Source organism: Microtus ochrogaster, chromosome 21, assembly GCF_000317375.1.
Source record: "Microtus ochrogaster isolate Prairie Vole_2 chromosome 21, MicOch1.0, whole genome shotgun sequence".
NCBI classification, from domain to species: Eukaryota; Metazoa; Chordata; class Mammalia; order Rodentia; family Cricetidae; genus Microtus; species Microtus ochrogaster.
Window position 1 is genome coordinate 23,583,388 of NC_022022.1, and position 17,423 is coordinate 23,600,810.

Consider the following 17,423-nt stretch of genomic DNA (forward strand, 5'->3'; position numbering starts at 1 on the left):
TGTATTTTTTTAAAAAAGATTTTGGCATTTCTATTCTTACGTTCATCTTAAATTTGACTGAGCTTTTAATAAAATGATATAGAAAATCAATATTAATAACAATTGATGGGAGGTAAAGGTTAAACTGAGGAATTTTATAATCATACATATATTCTACCCTCAAAAAGCCACAGAAAACAGGGATTCTAGATTGAAGTACTCTACTTATGTAAAGGAAAGGAATTAGAAATATCTTCTTTTTGAAGTTTCTTGGATTCTATAAAAGGCAAAAAAACCCCTCTTGTGTCCAGCATCATATTCACAATACAGTAGAAAATTCTGAATTATTACTAAAATAAATTAATCAAAGAAGAAAAAGATGCAGAAGGGATGAGAAAGAAGTAAAAAGCAAGACAATAAAGGTATAACTAAAGCACCAATCAGGAAGAACAGACTGTAAGTTATATACTTACCTCATCGCTCTCTACTAGGTTCTCAAACTGAAAGGATAAAAAGACAACCATCAGGAGGGATGTTTGTCGAGTGTACACATCTCACAAGAAACCGACACGACTCTTAACCTTCAAAATAACACATCTTTATAAGGTACTCATCTTTATATGAGTGTCTTTTATAATCAGCATATTTGGTATATTCTAGTCCACAAAATGGCCAACACAAGCAAGCATATATAATTCTTTTTCTGTGCATCAGAATTCACAATACTAAGCCAGGCCTGGTGGTACAGATCTCAGTTACTCTGAAGGCAGAGGCAGGAAGACCAGCCTTGGTGACAGCGTGGGTTTAAGTCCAGCCTGTAAGAGTCAGGGAGACCCCGTCTCACAATAAAAAGTGAACTAAGAGGGATGCAGATGTGGCTCAGAGTGCTAACCAAGTACTCCTGGGACCTGCCTCCTAAACAAGGGACAATATTGAAATAAATTTGTGATGTAAATTTTATAGTCCATACTAGACGTGGTTCTGAACCATTCCCCATCTTTCTTTGTAAGTATTTAACTTTATTTTATGTTCATTTGATATGAAGGTGCCAGATTCTCTGGAACTGGAGTTATAGACAGCTGTGCGCTGACACGTGGGTGCTGGGAGTTGAACCCAGGTCCTCTGGAAGAGTAGCTAGTGCTCGTAACCACTGAGCCTCGTCATCAGCCCTCATTCCCCTCATCTTAAAGACCCAGGTTTAGTTCCTAGCACCTACCCGGTGGCTCACAAAAGTCAGTTAACTTGCCTTTAATTCCAGCACTTGGGAGGCAGAGTCGGGAGGAGCTCAGAGAGTTCAAGGCCAGTCTGGTCTACAAAGCCAGTTCAAGGCCAGCCAGAGCTACTAGTAAAGCCTTGTTTCAAAAAGTCTGTAACTCACTAGGAATCTGCTGCCCTCTTCTGGTCTCTGTCAGCACTGCATACATATGGTGCCCTCACGTACAGGCAAAATCTTACACACATAAAACACATCAAAGAAAAGAAGAAAAAGAAGAACTGTGGACATTTTTGGATTCCACTAAATGCTCAAGGACTCACCTCTATGGTCAAATGCTCTCCTCTTGGGCATGTTCTAAAGTACTTTGATCTGGGAAGAAAAACATAAAAATGATAAAAATCACAACAAACTCTTAAAATAGATTTAATATTATGGCATAAAGTATTCATAAAGCAAACAACAAGAAATATAGAACACCTTGTATTTCTAAAAACCAAATTTATCCAAGACTATATAGTTTAGGGTTTTTTTTTCTTTTGGCTTTTTGAGACAGGGTTTCTCTGTATAACAGCCCTGCTTGTCCTAAAAAACTCACATTGTAGACCAGGCTGGCCTCGAACTCACTGAGATGGGCCTGCCTCTGCCTCCCGACTACTGGGATTAAAGGCATTCACACCAGATGTTTAGATGTTTAAATTTAGTTAACCAATCTTTTTATTGGCACTAATGCATACTAAGACTGTAATAATTTATACAATTATCACATAGTAAAGAATACAATGACATTTAAAATTTATTTTCCTTTACTGTTATCAAGTAAAATATCTTGTTAATAATGGAGGTGAATATAACCAAATCACATTATGCGTTTGTCATGTCATTATGCATTGACATATTATGTATGAATATTTCAGTGAATTTCATTATTATGTATAATTAATATGTCAAAAACTAGAAAGTCCTTTAAAAATACACAAATGATCATACTAAATAATATACAATGAGTATGCCCTTTATATTTTAGATATGCAAAATATCACAACTCTGGAAGGGTAATATCTGGCAACGTGTGAAGCCGAATGATGATCTACAGCTGGGGGCGCTCCTGCCTGCAATCCCATTGCTTAAAAGGCTGAGACAGGAGAGCTGCTGTGAGTCTGAATCCAGCTCAGGCTACATAGCCAGGTCTTAGTCTTAAGACAAAACAAGACAAAGAGAGCCTTCTAGATAATAGTCATATATTCACAGAAAGCTTTTGTTCTTTTCTTATGCCTTCACAAATGAAACAAGAAAGAACATTTCAATGATGCCTCCTTAGAGCACAGGTAGTGCCAGTCCACCGCAGTGCCCTTCAGTGGGGACTCCATCAAAAGCATGAAGGACCCAGGACTCAAGTCTTCCACACTATGGACTGCTAGGTTTAACAAATTTGGAATACAAAAAGCTATCTTGACTTATTTTCTACCTCACAGATCTGTTCCAGAGTGAAGGGCGAGTCGTTTGTCAATCACCCAAGATCCTAACGCATCCACTGTTACGGTTAGTTCCATATTCACCTTTACCATGGCTGCCACACCCATCAACAGCCACGGCTCTGCCTCACTAGAATGCGCAAGTCCATAACCGTTCAATTCCTCACACAATTTTCAGAAGCCTTCAGCGCTGTAAGAACTTCCCTAGGGGATCTCAGAGATGAGTTGCTGCTGTAAGAGGCAGCACAGAGAATGACAAGAACCACGAAGACAGACAGGCGAATGTGCTAACAGAGGTGGACTGTGGGAGAGGGCGGAAATCAAGATGGAGCTGTCGGAGATGAGGAAGGTTAGAAATGGAACAAGTGTGCAGCCTGCAGAGCAACGACCACACGAAGCCAAGCATCCAGGTGCTAACACGGTGAGGAGCGCAGACTTCAAGAATACAGAACGTGTCCAGAACGGTTCCCGCTTGTTTCTTAGGAACTTCCTTTCCTCCACACTCCTACAGCGGCAGTTACCCCAGAGGGAACCCCACTGTCCAGTATGGTAAATGTTATGAAGCACTGGAAATGCAACCGTCTGAATTTGGGGGGCTATGAAATGTCAAATCAAACTGGATGTTAAAGACAGAACAAAAGCAACTGAAATATCTACTTCAGTCACTAAGCTCCTCAGCATATTTGCAAGGTCAGGTGTGAAAAACGCCCAGAACGTCATCAGTTCATCCCGTCTCTGTGTATAATCTATCAGGTCTGCAGCTGAAAACAGCCCCACACAGGTTCCAGGACTAAGAGCACAGCTGTGAGTCTAGCTGTGTTCACTTTAGATGTAATGCATCCACATTAGTGCTTTTACATAACACATGGCTGCGGTTTTCATAAAAAAGATTCTCACCAAACATAGGTAACAAATAGCTGATAACATTCAAAACAGATCAAGTAATTTAAATCACACTATCTATGAATAAGGGATAAACAGCCATCCTACTTTCTAGAACTCTATTGTTAGCACTTTAAATGGGTCAGATTGTACAAAAGTTTCTGGATTTACTTAAAAAAAAAAAAAAGAGCAATCCAGAATGGAAAATCTGATTTTCTTCTATTATGCTTATACGAGAAAACAAGAAGATAAAAACTTTTCTCTTTTCACATTTGTACAACGTGACTAAAGACGCTGAATGCTTTGGGAAGAAGAGCTAGTATTTCTTTGGTACAGATTTCAAACACTAGGGTTAAGAGAAGAAAATACACACTTAAGAAAGTAGGTAAGGGGGGGCTCAGCGGTTAAGAGCATTGTGTGCTCTTCCAAAGGACCTGAGCTCGATTCCCAGCAACCACATGGTGGCTCACAACCATCTGTAATGAGGTCTGGTGTCCTCGTCTAGCCTACAGGCATATATGCAAACAGAATATTGTATCCATAATAAATAAATAAATAAATAAATAAATATTTAAAAAAGTAGGTAAGGGCCAAGCTACTCAGCTCCAAATTATTTCACTTATGATAATAAAATAAGGTCACTAGATAACTCCCAAGTTCAGAGATTCTTGGAGTTAACAAGCAAGATGGCACCAACAAATGAGGAAGTCTGCTGTGGAATAATCCTTTTGTACATTGTGAAGATGTGTCACTGTGATTAGTTTAATAAACAAGCTGACTGGCCAATAGTGGAAGAGAATAAGGTTAGGTGGGAAAGTAAAACTGAGAATGTTGGGAAGGAGAAGGGCAGAGTCAGGAGTCACCAGCCAGCCAGAAGGAATTGGATACACAAGGCAGGATACACAAGCCTCAGGGCAGCATACAGATGAATAGAAATATGTTAAGTTGTAAGAGCTAGTTAGTAACAAGCCTGAACTATTGGCTGAACATTTGTAATTAATATAAGCCTCAGTGTGTTTATTTGAGAACTACGGCAGGACAGGAAAACTCCGCCTACAGAGTCCCCCAGGTCCTGTTTGTAGCAAAAATCAACAGAAAAATGGGTTACTAGGTCACTGCTGCCACCTTGGATAGTTGAGCTAGGAAAAAGAGAAAAAGAAGGGGCACAAGAAGGAAGAGTCTCTGGATTGGACAACATACATAAAATAACAGATTTTGTTTAGTTCCACTAACTATTTCAGGTTGGAAGCAGCCGTTCTCCCAACGTGACAAGAGGCAGTCACCTTGCTATGAAGACGGCTGTGTCACCTACAAGTGCTCTATTCTCTTTCTCTCTGTCCATCTTTATGCCTACACTTCTGGTTTTTTATTTGTTTTGTTTTTTTGAGACAGGATTTCTCTGCATAGCCCTGGCTGTCCTGTAACTAGCTCTATAGATCAGGCTGTCCTTGAACTCAGAGATCTGCTTGCCTCTCCTCCCCACCCCCCCCCCGTGCTGGGATTAAAGGTGTGTGCCACTACTGCCCGGCTACTATTATAATTTGAAATATTTCCTATTACTCATTCCTAGTTTCTTATATTTATTTCCATTGCTATCATTAAGAGAATTTCTGTACATTCTATTTGTTACAGGCACAAAGGGCTATAATGAAGTTCTTGTACAAACACTTGGCATTCCACATTAATGGGCTAGAAAAAAGTACCTTCTCAGTACTAAGGAAGTGGAGCAATGGAAATCTCTTATTAGTAAAAGTATACACTGTCATAAACTTGAAAAACTTTAACATAGTTTAATACTGATGAAGATGTGCATAAGCTATGAACCTGTCATTTCATTCCTGGGAATCTCTTGTGATGTCATTAGAATGCTAACTAATGGTAACAGCAAAAAACAAAGGGAAAAGACTACAACCACCCCCGAAATAACAGAAATGTCCATCAATTTATCAATGGATAAACTGTGGTATTATAAAATATAATTTAATGCTGCAAAGAAAGAGAGATGAGTGGGTGATCAGGTATGAAAATAGAGTTTCGGACAAGCATTGTTCAAAGTCACTGGGAGCAAAGAGAAACCTAACAAATATTTACTGTATCTGAGGTAATTACAGAGGAGCAAGAACACAATTCTTTCCTTAAATCTAGCTAGGCAAGTCAGCATAAGCTTGCTTCAAGTGCCAGGAACCACAGAATCTGAGGGCACCGAGTGGAGATGATGCAGAGTGAACGCATGAATAATACATGCGACCAACTTGAGGCTGGGGAGAAACCAAGGATCGCTTGGGTTAGGGTGGTGCCAGTGAGAGAAGCAGACAAATACTTAGCGGATAAAAAAATCCCGGGGAAGGATTGGACAGTGAGAATGATGGGAAGTGGGGTCAGAATCCTAATGGGGTTACAATGTGCAAGAGACAAAAGGCAAGAATGGGGACAGCAAAAATGTAAACAGGGCAAGTCAGAGATGCAAGACTTCAGCAGGGAAAGGATAAGAAACAGGGAGGTGAGAAGCCAGCAGAGTCCTCTGGGAATACAGCAGGGCCACAGAGCTGAGCGGAGTAGACAATGATTAAGGTCACATCACGTGTACATTTAACTTTTATCAAGTCAAGCATCTGCGCATGAGAAAAGGGAGGTAAGAAATAGCAGGCAAAACTTGACCATGGCTGTAATAAGATGCACACTTAGCACCAGGGCGATCTAAACAGCAATTAAAGAAAACAGAAGTGTATTTCCCATCTCAGCCTGGAGCTCTGCAAAGTTGAGCGTCACCATGTTTGACTAGTAGACAGTCCTTATGTCCCTGAGGAGTCTCAACATGAGACAGATTCCTGCGTTCATTCTGCCACTAAAAACGTGAATGTGGGCTCAACATGAAAAGAGCAGCAGAGAAGCAAAACAGACAGTGGTTGGGACATGGGGCATTAATAAAAGGAATTCAGAATAGCCTGGGAATAAAAAATGTATTACCTTGTTATCAAGATACAAAGATAAATTTAAATCTTGTTGAAAACAGGCTGAAAATGAAGTTTTTAATGCTTTTCTGTTATGCTGCATAGTGGGTTAAAAAACAATAAAACTCAAAAGTACACATTGGTATTCTTCTTTTTCAACTCATTTTATATCCTACCTGGTGAAATACAGTAAGACGATCCTTTGTATTTTGGTTGAAGATTCTAAATAAATGATGAGCAACAAAGGTAAGTGGTTCCAAAGTCTACTAAAAATTAAAAGCCTCCCAAGATACCTCCCCACTCCCAACAGAAGACTGGGCAGGATATGAATCATATGCCTGGCAAACGCTATTATGAAGATGATGATGGGCACTGCTCTCCAGCTGACATCAAATATTTCAGAGGAGGTTTAACCACTCAAATCAGAAGGGGTAAGATTGACAGATGTCTCAAGGAGGGATGAGGCCAACGTGAGTATGTCATGCCTATTCTCTGCCTCACTGTCTGAGCTGATGGCCTGGCTGTCTTCTGCCTATGTGCTGGGACTCGAACTGGCTTTCCTGGGCCAGTAGCTTGTATACTGTAGACATTGACAGTTTGCACTGGAGCCAATCCCTCATAACGAATGTCACTGTGTATCTACGTTGCAGCTACTGGTAGACATATGGCTATGTATCTGTGGAGGCCTTACAGAACTGGTAATCATAAAGGAAAAAGAGTTACTATTAACAGTGCCTTCTGAATGATGAAATTTAGAATGGATATTCAGAAAATTATTTTTATGCCTTGGAAGAGTAGTGGAGTTAGGTTTTCCCTCTGTGCACGGCAAAGACAGAAAACATAGACTAAAAACAAACAAAACAGCCACGGCCTCTTGAGAAGAGCATGCTCAAGAGGACACTAGTAACAGAAGGAAGCTCGGGCCTCCAGCTTCCATGCTGTGTGCACACCTGAACTCACCCACCCCCTGCTTGTGGAGAGTAAGATATGTGACTTCTTTTCATGGGTGACACCGAATCTTCTCTTCTTCCTTCTCTAAGTTACTGAATGACAGGCAAAGGAACGTGTTAATATTTAGGACATGAAAATAAATAATAATTAACCTTAAAGTCAAACAGGGAAGACACAAATTTAAATTACAAACAAGGCTGTGTTTTAATCACCCTGAAGAGGAATCAGCCCATACCCAAATAGGGGAAAGGGTGGTTCAGAATATCAGAGATCAAAAGCCAGGGATGTGAAAACAGTGACATAGTAAAGAAACTATATTCCCAGAGTCACAATTATTTACATCTACTATGGGCTAGGAACTTAACTAGGACCCAGGTATTCAACAGGAAGCCAAGATCAGCGTGGACACGACTTCAAAGCGTGTATTCAAAAGGCTAAGTAGGTAAGAGGAGCTCAGAAGAGCAGACCGTTCAGCAGGGCTGTGAGCTCTTATTGCCAAAGGATTGGTGATGCTTCAAGAAAACTCTGGAAGATAATTCTTGAATAGCCAGTGAAAAGATGAGTAAGCAGGTGTTACCTAAGTGAAAAGGGAAGAAACAGATTCAAGGAAGAATGTAACACAGAGACAAGAAAAGAAAAAACAGGCAAGAAATACATAGTGTAGAATCTGGAAGGACACATTAAAGGTTTTGCAGATTTTAGCCTTTATCCTAGAAGTGGGGTAAGCACTAAAATGAGGAATCTGCAGGCCAGTCTGATGCAGTCAGTTCCTCAGGAGAGATTCCCTCTTCGAAAATATGTTTAGGTTTGTGTCATCTTGACCACAACAAACACACACAATGAGCCAGCACAGACGCAGAGGCTGCAGACACAGGAGGGAAGGGGTATTATGAGCCTCAGGTTCACAGCCAAGGTGGCTGTAGAGCAGTTTTCTAAGAATGCAGGAAACAATAAAGTAAAAAAAATAATTCGGGTTTAAAAACCAGAAGGAAGAAAGGGCTGAGAAGGAAAGGTGAGCGCAGCACTGTGAGATGGACTGCAAGTTGTACTGACAGCCACTGGGAGTGAGCAGGTAGTGTCTCAGAACACAGACGGAGCAGACGGAACAACAGGATACAGGGAGTGGATAAACGCATGTGGTTCACAGTACTACCCAAAAGTAGTACACTGGGAAAAAACATATCCAGGAAGAACAAAGATCAGAGCAAAGTCCTGAAATCTCTAAGCGGCAACACAGAACAGGCCACGTTTTTTGTATTAATTTAAATCCACTACTGTGAAAGGTAACTTGTGGAATCTCAGAAGCATCTTTAATCTGTAAGTTTCTCAAAGCCCATAAATATGCACACCAATAAAACAAATCCCTTACTATTGACAACAGAGATTCCCCTATCTTAGCAACACACAGTATGGCAAAACATCACATGTAAAGGCAAAGGGTGAGAGAACACTGCTCCTTAGCATCAGGGATAACACAATCTGGCTGGAGTACAGGATGCTAAGAGAGTGGCCAATTGGAGAATTGAGGAGAGTAAGGCTGGCAAGATAGGATCAATACTATTTTCAAATGCAGGATAACATTTTAGCAAAAAGTTAAAATATGAAGATTTGTAAATATGTTGTTTTGAAACAAGAATATCTTTATTTCTTTAATTTTTAAAAATGCTTTTTTTCAGATCTATTTGTATTGTTGTGTTTTAGCTGAGAACAAAATTAAGTTACAGATGCTGAAACACAGGAATGCACATGATAAAATGGATATATGATGAACATGAATTCCACATAAGTGATCAGGCTGCTGCAGGAGAAAAACAAGATCCAGAAATTTAGCTATAAGAAATAGCAGCAGAAGTCATTAAACAAGGAAACACCACGATGCAGTGTAGAAAGCCCAACCACTATGAGATTCAGATAGTACTAGGAGAACAATTTGGAAGCCACTAATTGGATGAAAAGAAAGCCAACACTTAGAAAGACAAAACAGAGTCCAAGTGTATAAAGGGAAACTAAAACAGAATCTTAGGCAAGAGCATCCTTATAGTAGTCTACAAAGGTACCCGAAATGGTAGGGGCTGAAGTAAGAGGAAAGGCTAAATTTCCTTGGGATAAGAGTGTACATGTAAAGGTAATTAAATGAAGGAAAGACACCAGAAACCCCATTATCTGACAGCTAGAAAGAGTAAGACTAGCCAAGAAAGAGACAGAAAAGGAGAAGATGGCAGGACACTGCAGAGATCAAGTAAACAGCTTCAAGAAGCTTATCACACGAGACAGGGTCAAGTTGTTGAGCTACTCATAAATTCTTCACCAAGAGCATCCAGGATTCTTCACAGACACAGAGGGTAAGAAATGTTATCTACAAAATAAAAAGCTCTAAGCTATTACCAGATAAGGGCTCTGGTTGCAGAGGGACTTTGACTGCAATTCCAGCTCTGTTATCTCAGGCCAGTTAAACTCTCTAAGCTTTGGTTTTCAGCCTATAATACAAGGGCAAGCTCAATAACATTAATCTAAAAGTTCAAAATCCAAAATACTCCAAACTCTAAAACCTTTTGTGAGCCAACCTGAGGCCACAATGTGGAAATTCCACACCTGACTTCACATGACAGGAAGATGGTCAAATGCAGGAGAGTTTGAGGCCAGCCTGGGTAACATTAAGACAAACATTACATAAACATTACACTGTTTAAAGCAATCAGTGTAAAACCACAGACAGACTAAAAATATTACAAAATCACTTTCAGGTATATAAAGTGTGTATGAAATACAACTTGGGTCCATGTCTAAGAATGTTATATATAGAAATATTCCAAAATCCTATTGAAAAATTAAGAAATCGGTCTCAAGCATCTTGGCTAGCTAGTGTACAAAATTTTCAACAGACAGGAGTGTGCAAAAGAATAAACGAGATAACGTGTAGTATTTCGAATACTGCCTGGCACACAGCAAACAGCTAAACATTGCAGGCACTAAGTCATTTTCACTGGGAAAGGATAGGCAAATCACTGAAAACCATTGTCTGGAAGCAAGTCTGCTGCTAGAACCCAAAGGGCTGACACCCATTAAATAGAGCACACCGAACATGATCGATCACACCTTTGCATAAGTCATACATCTTAACCGGACCAAGTGTGGGCAATTTTACCGCGACCTAAAGTCTGGAATTAAAATAGAACACAACAAAACACAACTAGGTTTCCAAGAACCTATCTAAGAGAAAGTGCCATGGACGGCTGGGGATGTGGCTCAGCTGGAGAGAGCTGTCTTAAACCATGTGACACCCAGGATTCAAGCCCCAGCACTGCATGAACCAGGTGAGGTTGCACACCTCTAATCCCAGAATTTGGGAGTTGGAGACAGAACAATTAGAAGTTCAAGGGACATGCTAAAAGTTAACACACACTTCTAATATTGTCCAGAGAAACAGAATTGGCGAGCATATGGAGTTCTTCAAAATGTACTCATCAGCTAACCCTCAAAATGAAGAAGGTTAACCCCTCAGGATATCAACATTCTGTTTCTTGGCAGTGAAGGTCTCCAACTTGCTTTAGCACTTACACTGATATTTTGACTGGTCAGCAGTTATCCTAGCATATAAAATCCTAGAGCGCACTCGAGTACAGTTGGTAATTATAGTGTTGAGACTGCATAGTGTAGAGTTAGTGATCTCGTTTTGAGAGACTCCAGGGAAATCCACAAGGCTAAGAAATCAGGCCTCGAATGACAACACACCCCTGTGGAGTTCAGCCTAAATGAGCCTAGGAAAGGCTAGGATGTCCTATATTTTTCTAGTCATGATAAGTACAGTGACATAAAATCAAGGTAAACTTTTGTGATTACCCATTTTTCTTTCCACCTCTAGAAGTAACTACTAACTGGTCAGATGCCTGCCTAACATAGCAACTAAACTAAAAGACTTTAATCTTACTGTGTTTAAGTAACTACATGCTTCCAGGATGCTGCTAAGAATTGTTAAGACTAATATTAAGCAGTGCGTTTACCAGAAGATTCAAGTAAGGAAACTGTTGAAACCTGTGTTTGCAGATGAAAAGAAACAGGATTGGTATTGGTCAGATGGTCTTAGATCAAGTATCCATGCCAAGTAGGGCTTACTCAAAGTGTCTACCCAGGGCAAAGTGCAGACTCACGATCAAGTATTATGACGTATGTCCAGACAACGCACACTTGACTCCCTCAGTTCCTCCTGTTCCTCCTGTCCTATGCTGCCAAGCCTGTGTTCAACCAGTAGAATCCACAATTTTAATGAATAGCATATATAAAATGTCGTTTTTATAAAAAACAGGAATCCAAGTAATGTTAAATATAAAACTATTTTACCTATCACAGAATATAAAAGACTCCTTCCCTAAGTTGGAACATTACAACTTCCAAGGTAATAACCTAAAGCCAAAGATGGTACATGTCCAGTTCTGTCATGAGTCTATTTGCATAGCTTAGTGAAAGGGTACATCCACATAAAATTTACAGCAATATGATTTTGGATGACAATATTAAACAGCTGTCACTCCCCTGTGACCATAATACTACAGAAATCAGGGAAATCAAAATTCCAAACTAAGCAGAAATCTGAGTCCATTCACTCCGATTCTAGGGATGCATAGTATATAGCCTTAGTTATTCTGTATCCCAGGGGATACGCTGCCTGATTAGTGAATCATATTTTAAAACGTCTCCATGACACAAAGATTCTAAATTACAAATCCCTTGGTTACAGTATGCATGCTGGAAGGTACAAAGCTATTGGCTGAAAAATCTGGCAGTATGCTTAAGAAAGTACAAAATAGTGCCTGGCTTAGATTTTTTAATTCTAGGCTAAAGTTCCTGGGAAATACTTAGTAACAATAAAGTCAACATCAACGCTATGTGCCTCGTTTTTCTTCCCATTACTCTAGGAAATAAAAAGTATAACAAGGCGATAATCATAAAATTTTGCTATTGGATGGCGTGGATAGAAAAATCATAAGCATATTCCACTTCGCACAAGAGAAGTGATGTTTGGCGATACTTGGATTACCAAGTACGCGAGTAGCAATCACAGTGTGCTATCCTTTCCAAATTTCTAAGTATTAATATGAAAAGAATTACATAGTGCCGCACCAATCACTTAAATGTCCAATGTGCGCGCTGTGATCCGGCAGCTCTTGACCTAACAGAGTTAGTTCATCAGAGCCTGGAGAAAGTGACTTCTACTTAAAATTCACCTGAGGCATTAACCTCGGGGCCAGGTTTTCACCTGCTCTGTTAAGGCCCAAAAGAAAATCAAAGACGTGGACGGACGCTTTGACAGGAAACAAATTCAAAGCAGGGTGTGTCCAGGAGTCAATGCCGGGTGCACACCGGGGACGCTGCCTCCCAAGGCGGATCCTCGGGGACAGAGAACTTGGACGGGGGCGGCAGGGACCATCACCGCCGACCTTCGGCCGGGCCTCCCGGGCCTGCGCTGCCGCTTACCCTCCGCCGGCTCGCTGCAGCCGCCCCGTTTCCCGGCGGAGCAGTCCAAAGCACTGCGTCCAGCAGCAGTTCCCCATCGCATGCCGCCCGGCGCCGCCGCTCCTCCTCCAGCCGCGAGCCCAGGCGGAGCAGCTGCATCCGCGCCGGCCGGAGCGCGGCAATCGGCGACCCAGGGGACAAAGGCCACTGCTAGGCACGCGGGCACCGGGCTACCGCGGCGCGAGGGATGAGCGCAGGGCGGTGGGGTCCTGGGTCGCCAGGCGTCCGCATGGCCCGCTCGCCATCCGCCGCCCGCGCCGGTCACCGCCCCGGCAGCCGCGGGAGGCCCGTGCCGCCACGCCCCCTGCCGCTCCCGTGCTCCCATTGGACACGTTTCCTGCGGCCCCGCTTCCGGCGGCCGGCGCGTGCGTCATTTCCTCCCGCTTCCGCTTTGGCGTCTCAGCCTGACAGGAGGCGCTGTTCTTGGCTGTCTTTTTACTAGGTTGAACCCTGATCCTAGGCGATTTTTCTCTTCTCTCTGTGGCGTTTCTGGCTTTTCGTCGCTGTCGAGCGGGGAGGATCCCGCGGGGAGCCTGGAGCGCAAGTTCTGTCTTTAAACTTTGTAGCTAAGGCATGCGAGTCTCCTGCCTGCGGCAGCGGGACGGAAGTCACCCAGCAAGTGGCTTCCAGTACAGCAACCATAGCTGGAGGTATATACTAAGGACTCGTTGCCATTACTTAGATTACACAAAAGGGATTTTTTTTTTTATTCTTCAAATAGTCTCTTTTTGCGGGACAGTTTCTATACTGCAAGCATTGTGGAGAGACCTTAATGGTGCACTACTAGCAAGGTTTTCTTTTAAAAATGAAATCCAGGCTGGGGATGTAGCTCAGTTGGTTGAAATGGTGGAAAATCTCCAATCCCAGCACCTGGGAGGTGGACGCAGAATCCTAAATTCAGGGTCATCCTGCGCTGCGGGAGACCCTGCCTTAAAAAAAAAAAAAAAGAAAGTTCAAGTAATTTCAGGTAGGAAAGTTGAGATCCAGGGAAATCATCAAAAGGGTTTTTCAGGAGCACTAGCCGTTGCCAATTCAAATATCCTGTCCCAAAGTGAAGCAAGTCTAAGGGAAAGGTCCACGTTCTCAAATTATGCTTTAAAACCTGGTTTCCGGCACCAGATAGCCTTGAAAGCGGAAGGCAGGAGTACTGTGAGTTGGAGGCCCGCCTTGTCTACAGGGCCAGTTCCTGGCCAGCTAGGATTATGTAATGAAATCCTGCCCTGGCCCCAGTTGGATACAAAACACGGTTTCATAAATGCCTAGCCTTGTGCTTCATTGGCAGTCAGATCTTACCGTCTTAACGTGCTTCAATGCCAGGGAAGTAGTTACATCTGAAAAAAAAATATTAATGATAAACGTTTTTTGAGTTGGTCATTTTGTTGATTCTTGTCAAGACCAATCAGGATTTCAGCGCTAGCACTTAAACTAATGCACTTGACTCTTTGGTATCCAAATATGCGACTGGCTCATCGGATGCTGGTGAAATGACTTAATGGTTTGAAACCTACGTTGTTACTGCATTTTCCTTCTTCCTGTACCTGAAATCAATATTAATAAAGTAGTCTTTGAAATTGAACTATAAATGTTTAAGGACGCTGGTACGTGAATCCTATGGATATTACCCATAATGCCGACGAGCATACCTCGAGAGCATGGGTCCTCAGAAAAGTAGGCTAAATGAACAACTAGTTTGCAAAGCTTACGTATTGCATAAGTATACTTGTAGGAAATTCTAAAAGAAGACAGTGACACAAATGACAAACAGGTAATAAGAAGTGGATTCATGATAGGAAGCCTGCATTTTGGCTCTGTGGCTAACGGCACACCCTTGTTTGTGCTGCCCTGTTGTTTTGTAGGACACTGATGTCGAGGGAAAGGAGCTTAAGGTAGAACGGTGATAATAAATAATACTCTGTTAATGTCTTTTTAAGATTGTGTGTGTGTGTGTGTGCGGGGGGTGAGACATGCATGCAGATGCCCATGGAGACCCGAAAAGGACATTGGGTCTGAAGTTACAGGTGCTCGTAAGTCACCAGATGTAGGTGCTGGCAACCCAGCTCAGGTCCTCTCACCCCTCTCTCCAGTCACATAAATGCCATGTGACCCCATGATTATTGCTAATTTAGAACGCTTATGAAATGGATGGGGCATGGTGGCACTCGAGAGGCATAGCCAGGTAGATCTCTGGGAGATTTAGGCCAACCTTGTCTACATATTGGAGTTCCAGGCCATCCAGAGTTACATGGTGAAACCCCGTTTCAAAAACAACAACAACAAACGTTAAGTAATTACAACTATAGACTTGACAGGGTACTTCTCATAGGTGCTCTTAAAACCTCCATGAAAAGTAAATACTAACACTGTTTAAATCAGGGCTTAGTTAGAGATGTGGATGCTCTTCAGAATCAATGTAGATGAATAAACCTTAAAAAAATCTTTGCTAAGCAAATCTAAACAACTTAAAATAATAAGTCATTCATGTGTGAAGAAAGGTTTGCAAATAGAATATCCCATTATTTTTGCGAGGGTACAGTGAATCGGCACTCTCTTGAGCCTCAGACGGAAACTCGTGATGGGAAGTGATTTGCAAATATTCATCAATAATCACCAAACTAAATGATTAACATATGAAGGATGGTAAGTTTGCCGGCATTTCGCATTTTGTAGTCATCAGAAGTATCTTTAAAAGCTAATGATAGAGGAAATGCTTTTGACTAATGTATGAAAATGCTAATTACTTGCTTGTTTTTGATACAGGGTCTTGCCCTGTAGCTTAGATCTCCCTAACTGGAGATCTCCCTACTATTGAACTAATAGTGAGGTTACAGGTGTACCCCACCATGCTGGGGGTGGGGAGCTTTCTGGGTAAATATGTGTAATGCAGTTTTGAAGTTTTTCCATGCAGTCAAGTATTGACCTGTTGGTTAAGAACTGACAGACAGAAAACCTGGAAACATAAGGGATATTTATGAGACAGATAATGTGAAGAAAACCCAGTGCTGCTGGCATAGACGTGGGTTCCTACTAAGGTACAATCTTGTTTTTCTTTCTGTTTGGGCAGAAGGTGAAGTTAGTAAGAACTGTAGCCAAGAACATTCCAAGATACACGTGTGAAATTTATCATAACTGGAGAGCACATTTATGTCACAACTGACCAAGTGGAATATTAGGTTTATCAATAAGAGACGCATACATAAATCCACCCCAGTGATGGACTTTTAATGTCAGCTTTCTAGAGAGTCCTGCCCTTGCCTTCCAGGTGTAGGGGCCCCTCTTCTTCCTTGCCTGCTTCAAAATTCTCTTTTCTAGTATTTTATTATGAAGTTTTTTCCCTCATAGATGCTCTGGCGTCAGAAAATGTTTTGTACCTTCCACCTGTCTTCTGATCATGTGATTCTGAATTTGATTTTCTTTGCCCAGAATTTCTCATTGGCTTGTAATCTTTTTGTGTGTGATCATGTTCGAACATGGTAGCAGTTCTTGGGGAGAATTTTGTTTTCCTTATTGTAAAGCAGGGACACAGATTTCATTTAATTCACTTCATAGTTTAGATTACCAAAGCTAACACAGGATGTGGCATATGACCAGTATAAAACTGAAATTACAGTAAACCTCTTCAACAAAATAAAACTATTAAAAAGCTTATTTTGGGAGGATAAAATACTGTCAACTGCTTAGTATATTAATCCTGACACGGTATTATGTGAACTTTAAATACCCTAATTGGGAATGTTCCTGATTACTAAGTATACAGATATACCTTGTAGTTTCCGTAGAAGCATCCTGTGAGAAATGCTTCCTCTTCCAGAATTCAACCTTTTATTTAGACTTGCCCCCCCCCCCGAGTGTATTCATACTACTATAGTGGTGCATGCCTTTAATCCCAGCACTCAAAGGCAAGGGCAGTTGAATCTCTGATTTTGAGGCCACCCTGGTCTACATAGTGAGTTCTTGGACAGCCAGAGTTATATACTGAGACCCTATCTTGGAAAAGAAAAGAAAAGGTACCCTGAATGTAAGAAAAAATTATACACTTTCAGCCCATGTCTGTCACATAATCTTCAATAAAAGGAGACACTGCTATCTATTAATAGTATCTTAAACCCAAACAGAACAATTTCAATGCAAGAATTTGTAATATCTCATTTAGATTCATAAAATCTCCTTTAGGCAGCTTAAATAATATCATGTGAAAGGTTAATTATCCAGTTCAGGTTTAAATTGGCCCAGTATTACCTAACTCTTTTTAATACTAACAAAGTATTCCAGGTACTTATAAATTCTATTCTATAGATGAAGAAAGGCTTTATTAGGGGTGAGGAAACACACACACACACACACACACACACACACACACACACACACACAGTTCAGGTTTAAATTGGCCCAGTATTACCTAACTCTTTTTAATACTAACAAAGTATTCCAGGTACTTATAAATTCTATTCTATAGATGAAGAA

General features: G+C 41.2%; 1 protein-coding gene across 3 annotated transcripts in view; it reads right to left on the reverse strand.

The window, feature by feature from the left end:
- Ap1ar (adaptor related protein complex 1 associated regulatory protein) overlaps positions 1 to 13,248 on the reverse strand; it is a 29,327-nt gene extending 16,079 nt beyond the window's left edge. Inside the window, exons 1-3 of one of the 3 annotated variants that reach the window (XM_005357260.2) lie at positions 12,924 to 13,248; positions 1,516 to 1,564; positions 453 to 479 (exon numbers count right to left, since the gene is read on the reverse strand). In XM_005357260.2, coding sequence (XP_005357317.1) covers positions 453 to 479; positions 1,516 to 1,564; positions 12,924 to 13,000 — 153 coding nt within the window. In that variant the 5' untranslated portion in view covers positions 13,001 to 13,248. Of the gene's footprint in view, positions 1 to 452; positions 480 to 1,515; positions 1,566 to 12,923 lie in introns of those variants that run through there. The other 2 variants (XM_005357261.2, XM_026784089.1) reach the window with 2 other exon arrangements.
- Positions 13,249 to 17,423: the final 4,175 nt, after the last annotated feature.